At 46.3% G+C, this 12032-nt stretch overlaps 1 protein-coding gene across 7 annotated transcripts in view; it reads right to left on the bottom strand.

Annotated features, from left to right (window-relative positions):
• The window catches only part of sntg1 (syntrophin, gamma 1), a 649505-nt gene that overhangs the window by 41328 nt on the left and 596145 nt on the right, over positions 1-12032 (bottom strand). For all 7 annotated transcript variants that reach the window (XR_005462062.1, XR_005462061.1, XM_038809324.1 and 4 more), the window contains one exon: positions 9943-10014. Coding sequence is in view for 5 of the 7 variants with exons in the window: in XM_038809324.1 (XP_038665252.1) it covers positions 9943-10014 (72 nt within the window). In the remaining 2 variants the exon portion in view is untranslated. The remainder of the gene's footprint in view (positions 1-9942; positions 10015-12032) is intronic.

Here is a 12032-nt window from a genome sequence, read left to right as displayed (position 1 = left end):
CATAGGGCGGGATTCTCCATTGCCCGACACCGATATCGTAATCGGCGATCGGGCAGAGAATCCCAGTTTGCGATTGAATCGGGGGCGGCGCCTGTTTTCGGATGTTCCGCCCCCTCATCGAGAAATACGCCGTACGCCATTGGGACGGCCTCACGACGTTACCTGAAGGCCCTCACCCGATGTTCCGCCCCAATGGGCTGGGTTGTCGACGGTGCAGGACACGTGTGCTCTCAGTTTTGATGAACCTGGCACGTCGGCTGCCCAATTATGTCCAGCGCCGCCACAGTCTGGGGGGGGGGGGGGGGGGGGGGGGCTTCGGTGAGGGCTTGAGGAACTGGTGGGGGGTGGCCCAGGGGTGGAGAGGGGGTGTCCAGGGGGGCACTATCTAGCAGGTCAGGTCCACGTGCGGCTGGTGCCATGTTGTACGGTGCGACCGCAGCAGGTTGTCACCGTATGCATGCACGGCCACGGATCCAGCAATTCTCCAGGCATTTGCATTGGGAAGACCGTGCCTTTTATGTGGTACGGCTGCTAGCCCCTCACCGGTCGGAGGATCGGTGCTGGGGCTTCGCCTCTCTTTTTGTCGTATAACCAGACACTTCCTCCGGACTTAGCCTCAAAATCGAATAATCCAGCCAATAGTCTCCCGAATGGAGAATCTTACCCAAGCTGTTGAAAACTATCCCTCTTTGTCTGTGAAGAGCCTGGTGGCATTCCAGTAGCTGCCTGAGGCTGCGAGGGCCCTGGGATGGTGGGAGTCTTCTGCACAATGGCAGGACACCCATCTATCACCACGGCACTCATAGAAATCTGTGTCAATGACAGAGACCAAAGAAGAGCATCCGAAATGCGCTAGGAGGTGCCTCCCAATCACGTCAACAGCAGCTGCCTGTTGGATGATTCCAGCGATTCATCATCAGCATAGGCTCAGCATCTAGATCACCTCCAACGCGCCTGAAAGTTCCAGAGGCCTGCTTCATCTCAGACTCTGACAGCTGTCTTGTGAATGTGATGAGCTCCCACCACAGTTTTTGGATTCTTAGATCCAAGTCACAGATGCACACTTAGGGCTTGTAACTGTGCTGGTGCTAGGTGCAGAGTATGAATGTGATGCTGCACCCTTCTGAGGCTTCCTCATACTTCTCCTCAAGAGGTCATCGATGATCCCTCAGGGCTTGTGGCTGCAACTGCTGATGTTTGCACTGTGGAGAAAAGAAGAAAATGAGAATGAAGGGTGTCATCGTCATTTGAGTTGAACCTTGAGAAACATGTTTACTTAAAGCACTTTCTAGGACCACTGGGAGATGGTAACCAGGGTTTGAACTTTTGTCCCTTCAATACTGTGACACACTTTCCTCTCTGAATTCTGCAAACGTCCAAATTCAGAAGCCATCAATGCTACCTACCACCAGCTTTCCCAGAGTCCCCAACCCCCTCCCCACCCCACCCACTTCAGCATTGTTTCCTGGTGAGACCTATAATCTTAGAATCTGACCAGCCCAAGGCCTTCCTCAACCTCACCCCACCCAAAAGCTCGACTCCATTTATTGTGTGTCAACTTCAGGACATCTTCCTCAATGAGAGTGGGAATGGCCAGGTTTGCCATTCGATTACCGGTCCTGGCGTTCCCAGGACATTATGTGCGCTCTTCTCCTGCAAATAAAATGGAATATTGGAATGAATATGCTGTGCTACAGTCATGCATTCAAATGTGTGGCCAAGGTGTACTTCGTGAGTGGTAAACATTTCTCAATGTTCTTTGTCAACGAACAGGTGTAGTACTTCAGAGGCTCCTGTCCCCACCCCTAAACCTCCGTTACCATGCAGATTGGCATGCCTGTATCATGCCACCTTCTATACTCAGGCAAGACATTAGACAATCCCATAGTAGACCCACAGCACATCCTTACACCTTTCCATTCAGTTCCATCTCCAAAATGGTTACACACTCACCCTGGCAAATATCAAGGGCTCATTGAGCCTCTTTTATCACTGAAGCCAGTTTCTTTGGCTCTGCAACCTCAAACAGACTGCTTATGCCAGCTGATGGCATGAGGATCTCCCGTCTATCACTCAGTCTGGTGGAGGACTTTCAAAGGGTCATTACCAAATCATAGGCCATGCCTGATCTGTGTTCCTCTGCAGCTGGTGGCTCCAATCTCTCCTCCATCTGTGGAGAGACAAAGAAAGTTAAAGGTTAGATTGTGTGTCTTTTACTAAACACTTGTTATTTTTTAAGGGGAATGGGTCAGCTGCATTCAAATGTTCTTTACTCCCTAGCAAGGGTCCTGACTGATTCACTCTCAGCACAATAGTAATCATGACTACCAACTGACCTGACCAAGTCCTGAGGGACATAGCTGATAGATTGTGTCTGCAGCAAGTGGTGAGGCAAAAGACCAGAGATAAAAAAATTCTTGGCATGGTCCTCACCAATGTAGATATTGTAGATGTGTCAGTCCATGACAGTATTGGCAGAAGTGACCACTGCACAGTCCTAGTGGGAACAAAATCCCCTCTTCACATAGAGGATGCCCTCTATAATACCCTCCACTACCACTGTGCTAAATGGGATAGATTTCGAACAGATCTAGCACCTCAAAACTGGCAATATATGAGGCGCTGTGGGACATCAGCAGCAGTTGAATTGTACACAATCAAAATATGTAACCTCATGGCCCGGCATATCCCCACTCTATCATTACCACTAAGCCAGAGGATCAATCCTGGTTCAGGAAGGGTGCAAGAGGGCATCCCAGGAACGGTATCAAACATATCTAAAAATGTGATGTCAACCTGACAAAACGACAACACAGGATTACTTGCAACCCAAACAGTATAAACACCATGTAATAAATATAGCTAACCAATCTCACAGTCAAAGGATCAAATCTCAGCTAAGTAGTCCTGCCACATCCTGTTATGAATAGTGGTGGATAATTGAGCAAATAACTGTAAGAAGTCTTACAATACCAGGTTAAAGTCCAACAGGTTTGTTTTAATTGTTTGTTGAAACAAACCTGTTGGACTTTGACCTGGTGTTGTAAGACTTCTTACGGTGCTCACCCCAGTCCAATGCTGGCATCTCCACATCAGAGCAAATAACTGGAGAAGGAAGATCCAAATATACCCCTATCCTCGATGATGAGGGAACCAAGCACATCAGAGGAAAGGATAAGCATTTGCAACCATCTTCAGCCAGAAGTATAGAGTGGGTTATTCATCTTAACCTCCTCCTAAGGTCCCCAGCTTCACAGATGTCAACCTTCAATCAATTCTATTCACTCCATGTGATAAATGGCTGAAGGCACTGGATACTGCAAACGCACACTGGCAACATTCTGACAAAACAAGTGGGCAGCACGGTAGCATGGTGGTTAGCATAAATGCTTCACAGCTCCAGGGTCCCAGGTTCGATTCCCGACTGGGTCACTGTCTGTGCGGAGTCTGCACGTCCTCCCCGTGTGTGCGTGGGTTTCCTCCGGGTGCTCCGGTTTCCTCCCACAGTCCAAAGATGTGCGGGTTAGGTGGATTGGCCATGCTAAATTGCCTGTAGTGTCCTAAAAAAAAGTAAGGTTAATGGGGGGGGGGGGTTGTTGGGTTACGGGTATAGGGTGGATACGTGGGTTTGAGTAGGGTGATCATTGCTCGGCACAACATCGAGGGCCGAAGGGCCTGTTCTGTGCTGTACTGTTCTATGTTGGGAACCAATGTGGCAGGGGGATGGGAACCAATGCTGGAAGTTGGAAGGTAGTAAAACAGGGACAGAAACAAAAGGAAGTAAGGGGAAAAGTGCAAGGCAGAGAAGACATAGTCAGAAATCCATAAGGGCGACAGTACAAGGTACAGTGACTGAGGGGAGCACAGTGAATAGGCCCAGTAATAACAAAAGGAATAAAACTGGAGATGTTAAGATTCAAAACAGAGGTAAAAAAACCAACATAAGTGTACTTTACCTGAATGCTCGTAGTATTCGGAATAAAGTAAATGAGTTGGTGGCACAAATCATCGTAAATGACTATGATTTAGTGGCCATTACTGAAACATGGTTAAAGGATGGTCACGACTGGGAGTTAAATATCCGAGGGTATCAAACTATTCGGAAGGACAGAGTGGATGGTAAGGGAGGTGGTGTTGCTCTGTTATTTAAGGATGACATCCGGGCAATAGTAAGGGATGACATCGGTGCTATGGAGGATAAGGTTGAATCCATTTGGGTGAAAATCAGGAATAGTAAGGTGAAAAAGTCACTGATAGGAGTAGTCTATCGGCCACCAAATAGTAACGAGATGGTGGGGCAGGCAATAAACAAAGAAATAACTGATGCATGTAGAAATGGTACAGCAGTTATCATGGGGGATTTTAATCTACATGTCGATTGGTTTAAGCAGGTCGGTCAAGGCAACCGTGAGGAGGAGTTTATAGAATGTATCCGCGATAGTTTCCTAGAACAGTATGTAATGGAACCTACGAGGGAACAAGCGGTCCTAGATCTTGTCCTGTGTAATGAGACAGGATTGATTCATGATCTCATAGTTAGGGATCCTCTCGGAAGGAGCGATCACAATATGGTGGAATTTAAAATACAGATGGAGGGTGAGAAAGTAAAATCAAATACTAGTGTTTTGTGTTTAAACAAAGGAGATTACAAGGGGATGAGAGAAGAACTAGCTAAGGTAGACTGGGAGCTAAGACTTTATGGTGGAACAGTTGAGGAACAGTGGAGAACCTTCCAAGCGATTTTTCACAGTGCTCAGCAAAGGTTTATACCAACAAAAAGGAAGGACGGAAGAAAGAGGGAAAATCGACCGTGGATATCTAAGGAAATAAGGGAGAGTATCAAATTGAAGGAAAAAGCATATAAAGTGGCAAAGATTGCTGGGAGATTAGAGGACTGGGAAATCTTTAGGGGGCAACAGAAAGCTACTAAAAAAGCTATAAGGAAGAGTAAGATAAAGTATGAGAGTAAACTTGCTCAGAATATAAAAACAGACAGTAAAAGTTTTTACAAATATATAAGACAAAAAAGAGTGGCTAAGGTAAATATTGGTCATTTAGAGGATGAGAAGGGAGTTTTAATAATGGGAAATGAGGAAATGGCTGAGGAACTGAACAGGTTTTTTGGGTCGGTCTTCACAGTGGAAGACACAAATAACATGCCAGCGACTGATAGAAATGAGGCTATGACAGGTGAGGACCTTGAGAGGATTGTTATCACTAAGGAGGGAGTGATGGGCAAGCTAATGGGGCTAAAGGTAAACAAGTCTCCTGGCCCTGATGGAATTCATCCCAGAGTGCTAAAAGAGATGGCTAGGGAAATTGCAGATGCACTAGTGATAATTTACCGAAATTCACTAGACACTGGGGTGGTCCCGGTGGATTGGAAATTAGCAAACGTGACGCCACTGTTTAAAAAAAGGAGGTAGGCAGAAAGTAGGAAATTATAGGCCAGTGAGTTTAACTTCGGTAATCGGGAAGATGCTGGAATCTATCATCAAGGAAGAAATTGCGAGGCATCTGGATAGAAATTGTCCCATTGGACAGACGCAGCATGGGTTCGTAAAAGGCAGGTCATGCCTAACTAATTTAGTGGAATTTTTTGAGGACATTACCAGTGCAGTAGATAACGGGGAGCCGATGGATGTGGTATATCTGGATTTCCAGAAAGCCTTTGACAAGGTGCCACACAAAAGGTTGCTGCATAAGATAAAGATGCATGGCATTAAGGGTAAAGTAGTAGCATGGATAGAGGATTGGTTAATTAATAGAAAGCAAAGAGTTGGGATAAATGGGTGTTTCTCTGGTTGGCAATTAGTAGCTAGTGGTGTCCCTCAGGGATCCGTGTTGGGCCCACAATTGTTCACAATTTACATTGATGATTTGGAGTTGGGGACCAAGGGCAATGTGTCCAAGTTTGCAGATGACACTAAGGTGAGTGGTAAAGCGAAAAGTGCAGAGGATACTGGAAGTCTGCAGAGGGATTTGGATAGGTTAAGTGAATGGGCTCGGGTCTGGCAGATGGAATACAATGTTGACAAATGTGAGGTTATCCATTTTGGTAGGAATAACAGCAAACGGGATTATTATTTAAACGATAAAATATTAAAGCATGCCGCTGTTCAGAGAGACTTGGGTGTGCTAGTGCATGAGTCACAGAAGGTTGGTTTACAAGTGCAACAGGTGATTAAGAAGGCAAATGGAATTTTGTCCTTCATTGCTAGAGGGATGGAGTTTAAGACTAGGGAGGTTATGTTGCAATTGTTTAAGGTGTTAGTGCGGCCACACCTGGAGTATTGTGTTCAGTTTTGGTCTCCTTACTTGAGAAAGGACGTACTGGCGCTGGAGGGTGTGCAGAGGAGATTCACTAGGTTAATCCCAGAGCTGAAGGGGTTGGATTATGAGGAGAGGTTGAGTAGACTGGGACTGTACTCGTTGGAATTTAGAAGGATGAGGGGGGATCTTATAGAAACATTTAAAATTATGAAGGGAATAGATAGGATAGATGCGGGCAGGTTGTTTCCACTGGCGGGTGACAGAAGAACTAGGGGGCATAGCCTCAAAATAAGGGGAAGTAGATTTAGGACTGAGTTTAGGAGGAACTTCTTCACCCAAAGGGTTGTGAATCTATGGAATTCCTTGCCCAGTGAAGCAGTTGAGGCTCCTTCATTACATGTTTTTAAGGTAAAGATAGATAGTTTTTTGAAGAATAAAGGGATTAAGGGTTATGGTGTTCGGGCCGGAAAGTGGAGCTGAGTCCACAAAAGATCAGCCATGATCTAATTGAATGGCGGAGCAGGCTCGAGGGGCCAGATGGCCTACTCCTGCTCCTAGTTCTTATGTTCTATGTTCTAATAGTACTGAAGACTTGTGCTCCAGAATTATCTATGCCCCTAGCCAAACTGTTCCATTGTAGTTACAACACTGACATTAACCTGGCAATGAGGACATTTGCCCAACTTTGTTTGGTACAGAAAAAGCAGGACAAATGCAAACCAACCAATTACCGTCCCATCAGTCTACTCTTCATCATCAACAAATCGTTGGAATGGGTTGTTAAAAATGCTATCAAGCAGCACTTACTCAGCAATAGTCAGCTCACTGAAGTTCAGTTTGGGTTGCACCAGGGAGACTCAGCTCCTGACCCCATTACAGGCTTAGTCTAAGCATGAACAAAATAGCTGAACTCAAGAGGTGAGGTGAGAGTCACTGCCCGCGACACCAAGGCAGTATTTGACCGAATATAGCATCAATAGCCCCAGCAAAATTGGAATCAAGTGAAAACTCTCCACTGGTTAGAGTCATACCAAGCACAAAGGAAGCTGGTTGCGGTTGTTAGGGAAATGTAACTCACACCCAGGACATCACTGCAGGAGCTCCTGAGGTTACTGTCCTAGGCCCAACCACATTCAGCTGCTTCATCAATGACTTTCCCTCCATTATAAAGGTCAGAAGTCGGGAAGTTCGCTGATGGTTGCCAATGTTCAGTACCATTCACTACTCTTCAGACACTGAAGGAAGGGTTGGCCAAATCCAGGCCTTGGTTGATAAGTGGCAAGTAACCTGCACAGTATCAAGTGCCAGGCAATGACCATCGCCAACATGAGAGAATCTAACCATCTCCCCATGACAGTCAATGGCATTAACGTCGCTGAATCCCCATTGACCACAAACTGAATTGGTCCAGTCAGATAAATCTTGTGATTACAAGAGTAGGTCAGTGGTTGGGAATTCTGAGGCAAGTGAAACCAATGATCCAATCATCTAACCTTGATAATCATTGCTGAATCCCTCAATGATTAGCACGACTGCTTCACAGCTCCAGGTTCCCGGGTTCAATTCAGGCCTTGGCTGACTGTCTGTGCGGAGTTTGCACTTTCTCCCTGTGTGTGCATGGGATTCCTCCAGGTGCTCCAGTTTCCTCCCACCATCCAAAGATGTACAGGTTAGGTGGATTGGCCATACTAAATTGCCCCTTAATGTCCAAACGGTTAGGTGGGTTACTGGGTTACGGGGATAGGTTGGAGGCGTGGACTTAAGTCTTTCCAAGGTCTGGTGCAGACTCCATGGGCTGAATGGCCTCCTCCCCTGTAAATTCTATCCCCATTCTTGGAGGCTACAGTTGACACAAACACAATTAGACTGAGGCATCCTTAAAAATACTGTGGGCTGGATTCTCTGATCACCAACGCCAAAATCGGTTTCGGCGATCGGCCGGAGAATCAAAGTTCCTGACAAAATCGGGAGCAGTGCCACCCTCGCGATGCTCGCCCCTTCAAATCGGCGTTCTTGGAAAGTATGCCGCGCGAAGTATCGATGGCCTCAGGACATTGCCTGAGGCCCACCCCGTGATGCTTCTTCCCCGACCCGCCGAGTTCCCGACAGCGTTGGTCTCTCAAGGTCACATCCATCGGGAACTTGGTGTGGCAGCTGCGGACTCAGTCTAGTGCCGCCACAGTCGGGGGAGAGCCGATCCTCGGGCAAGGGGGGTGGGCAATATTTAGCAGGCTGGGTCCGCGGGTGGCCGCCACTATGTTGCACCACGTGGCCGCTGCAGGCCACCGCCATACGCATGTGCAGCAATGGACCTGACAATTCTCCGGGCTGCATCGGCAGCTACAACCGAGTGCTCCAAGCTTCCCGAATGCAAGCCCCCAGCTACATGGAAGATCGGTGGCTGTTTCGCGCCAAATATTCGGGGGTAAAACACCACCGTTTCCATGCCGGCGTAAGGGCATAGTCTCACAACTGGAGAATCCAGCCCCGTGGCTTTCAAACAGATCCTAGGCTGGGAATTGTGCAGTGTGTAATTCACCTTCTGACTTCTCAATGCCTGTCCATCATCTACAAGGCACAAGTCAGGAGTGTGATGAGAGATTCTCCATTTGCCTGGATGTGTGCAGCTCCAACAACACTCAGAAGCTCAACGTTATCTGGGACAAAGCAGTCTGCTTGAATGGTACCTCATCCACCACCTTCAACATTCACTCACTCCACCAGCAATGCACAGTGGCAGCAGTGTGTACAACATGCACTGTAACAACTCGCCAAGGCTCCTTCGACAGCACTATCCAAACCTGTGACCTCTGCCATCTGGAAGGATAAGGGCAGCATGTGTGTAAGAACACCATCAGCTGCAGGTTCCCCTCCAAGTCACTCACTATCCTGACTTGAAACTATATCACCGTTCCTTCACTGTAACTGGGTCAAAGGCCTGGAACTCCCTCGCTAACAACACTGTGGGTGCACCTAGATCACATGGCCTGCAATGGTTCAAGAAGGCAGCTCACACACCTTCTTAAGGATAATTAGGAATGGGCAATAAACGCTGGCCTAGCTAACTATATCCACATCCCGAGAATGTTTTAAAAACTTTTAAAACATGATCTTACCTGCTGCTGTTGCAATAATTCAATGGATCCAACAGTGTTGAAGAAACACCTGCCTCCAAAAGAGTCCTCCTGCTGAAGCTGCCACAGTCCTGTGCCAGGATGCCTTTAAATGGTTATCCCTGACCAACTTTTAGTTCATGATCCACCCACTTTATTCCCAGATGCCATGTCTTTCCTGTCTGAAATTCCATCCAGCAGTTGGCCAGCTTCCTGCCAGGCAGGCATTATTTGGCCACTGGGCCCGTTATTGGGCGTCTTTAAAAGGCAGGGACAAATGTTAGTGATACACGCACATTTGGGTCAGAATCCTGCCCACCAATCAACATAAAATTCAGCCCTTAAAGTTAATGGGCGGGATTCTCCGTTGCCCGATGCCAATATCGTAATCAGCGATCGGGCGGAGAATCCATTCCGATGCCCAAATCAGGAGCAGTGCCGGTTTACGCCGGTTTTCTATTCTCCGCCCCTCCCAAAATGGCGTCATCGCGTCGCACACCGCAAGCCATGAGTGCGTCAGTACAGCCCTGCAAATACAGAATCTGTTTGCTCATACCTTAAGAATTTTGCACATAATTTCATAGACTGTATAACTCCTCAGTGCTTTCGTCCAATCGAATGTAGTCACCTGAGAAAATAAATTATTTTGATGATTAATCATTTGGGCCATTTAGCATACATGCATAATGTAAACATGTGTTTATGATAATCAAGAGAAATATTATAAATTTAGCATTTGGAAAAAAAGATAACCTTTAGACAGGCTTAAAATCGACTGATTTATGTTGAGTCTTGGGTTTTGTATTCACAATTAAAATCGACCACTTTTTAGAAAATATTTTTCCACTTTATCATTTCCTCATTCTGGCAAAGGCAGTAGGTGAGATTTTCTGAAATATGGACAGAGGCATTTGTCAGGCGGGAAAAGTGGCGTTAAAGCCTCTGACCTCAATGGCAGCTTTTCTGCCATATAGCCTGGGACTTGGGGTTCCATGATGTATTGCTGGCGGGCAGCCTCTAATTCATCAGCCCCACCATCAAATCAGACACGAGATAATCCAGGTGCCGTTTTTAGTGCACCTGCTTGCACCCAATTATACCTGCTAGCACACATTCCCTGGGAACAAGCTGGCATCACCATGGCACTACCTCTGCCCACTGAGTGTTGCACTCACCTCTGAGCTCCCCTGGGAGTACTGCTCTCCAGGTGGATGACTTCTGAGACAAGCTGTGTTTCATGCCATTGTGGATGGATTTTTTGATGTGGGGGGGGGGCGAAATAAGTCTGTCCTGATAATTATATATGAATTTATTATAATGTGGTTCATGATGTTGAGCATCGGGAAACGTGGCCCACAAGCAATGAAGGTGGGGAGGACAATTGCTTTCTGCTTTGACATCATCGTGAAATATGCAATATTTTCCTCTCCAGCTGTTGAACATGCCTCATGCGAACAAGGCCAGAATACCCCAACAAGTGTGTGAACAGCCTGGTCTATGCTAGGAACAAAAGCTTTCATCATTGAACTTCCCTGTTCTGTCAGAAGCCAACATTTTTCTACATAGTATTCTACATAGTACTTTTCCTTGACAAGATGAAGGGGGTGCCATGGTTGCACTTCTTCCTCACAGCACCAGACACCCTGTGCTGTATCTTCACTAGGTTTGCACCTCACATTTAGGTTGCCTGGTACTGCTCCTGGCAAGCTCTCCCGCACTCTTCGTTCAATCACGGTTGATCTCCTGGCTTGGTGGTGAAGGTAGAGTTGGAGACATTCTGGGCCAAGGTTACAGATTTTGGTTGAGTACAATTCTGTTGCTGCTGAGGGCTCGCAGTGCCCACTGGTGCCCAGTCTTAAGTTGCTACACCTGTTCGAAATCTATCCGATTTAGTATCATGAGTGCCAACAACACGATGGAACAGTGGGGCAATTTAAGAGTTAAAAGCTTGGGGTTATAGTGTGTTTGACTGTCGTGGTCATATTTTTAAAAAGGATTTGTTTCAGGGCCTGGATGCTTTGAGGAGTCAGAAGGTGAAATTGACCAGAGGAATATGGTTTTCAGTCTGGGCTAACGCACTGTGATGTGACTGGGTAAAGTCCCTGGGAAGTCAATGTGCTTTCAGCCTGGAGAGTTAAGCTGTTTTGCAGCTTGGGGTGATGATGTCATTTCTGCATGGAGCTAAGGGATGCAGACATTTTGGAAAAGCTTTGCAGAGGAGTTGAAATCTAGTCTGTCTGACACGGAGTCTACAATTCCCATCCAGTAGAATAGTTATAAAAGAATAATAATATTTAAAGCAGAGCTAAAACATACCAGGTGAGCCAACTTTTTAAAGATATTCAGCCAGAGACTGAAGGAGTCTAACAGGAGTCAAATATCTTCTGAAAACAACTATGTCTTGCTGATTTAAAATGGATTAAGAGCTGTACGTTTCCTTTCTTGTTTAATTGGGAATTGAGTAGTTGTGTTTAAGGGGTAATTGTAAGCTGTTCTTTTACAGTCTGAAGTTAAAGTTTAATGTTATGTTCCTGATAAAGTTTTTCTTCAAAAATACCAAATCCGTATTTCTTCATGTAATCTCTCTTGGAGTGAATCATTCTTTCCGCACACTCTTACAAATAAACACAAATATTGGGGTTTTGG

Source organism: Scyliorhinus canicula, chromosome 10, assembly GCF_902713615.1.
Source record: "Scyliorhinus canicula chromosome 10, sScyCan1.1, whole genome shotgun sequence".
In the NCBI taxonomy this organism is placed as follows: Eukaryota; Metazoa; Chordata; class Chondrichthyes; order Carcharhiniformes; family Scyliorhinidae; genus Scyliorhinus; species Scyliorhinus canicula.
Note: the sequence above shows the minus strand (reverse complement) of the source record. Positions and strands in the feature narration are given on the sequence as shown.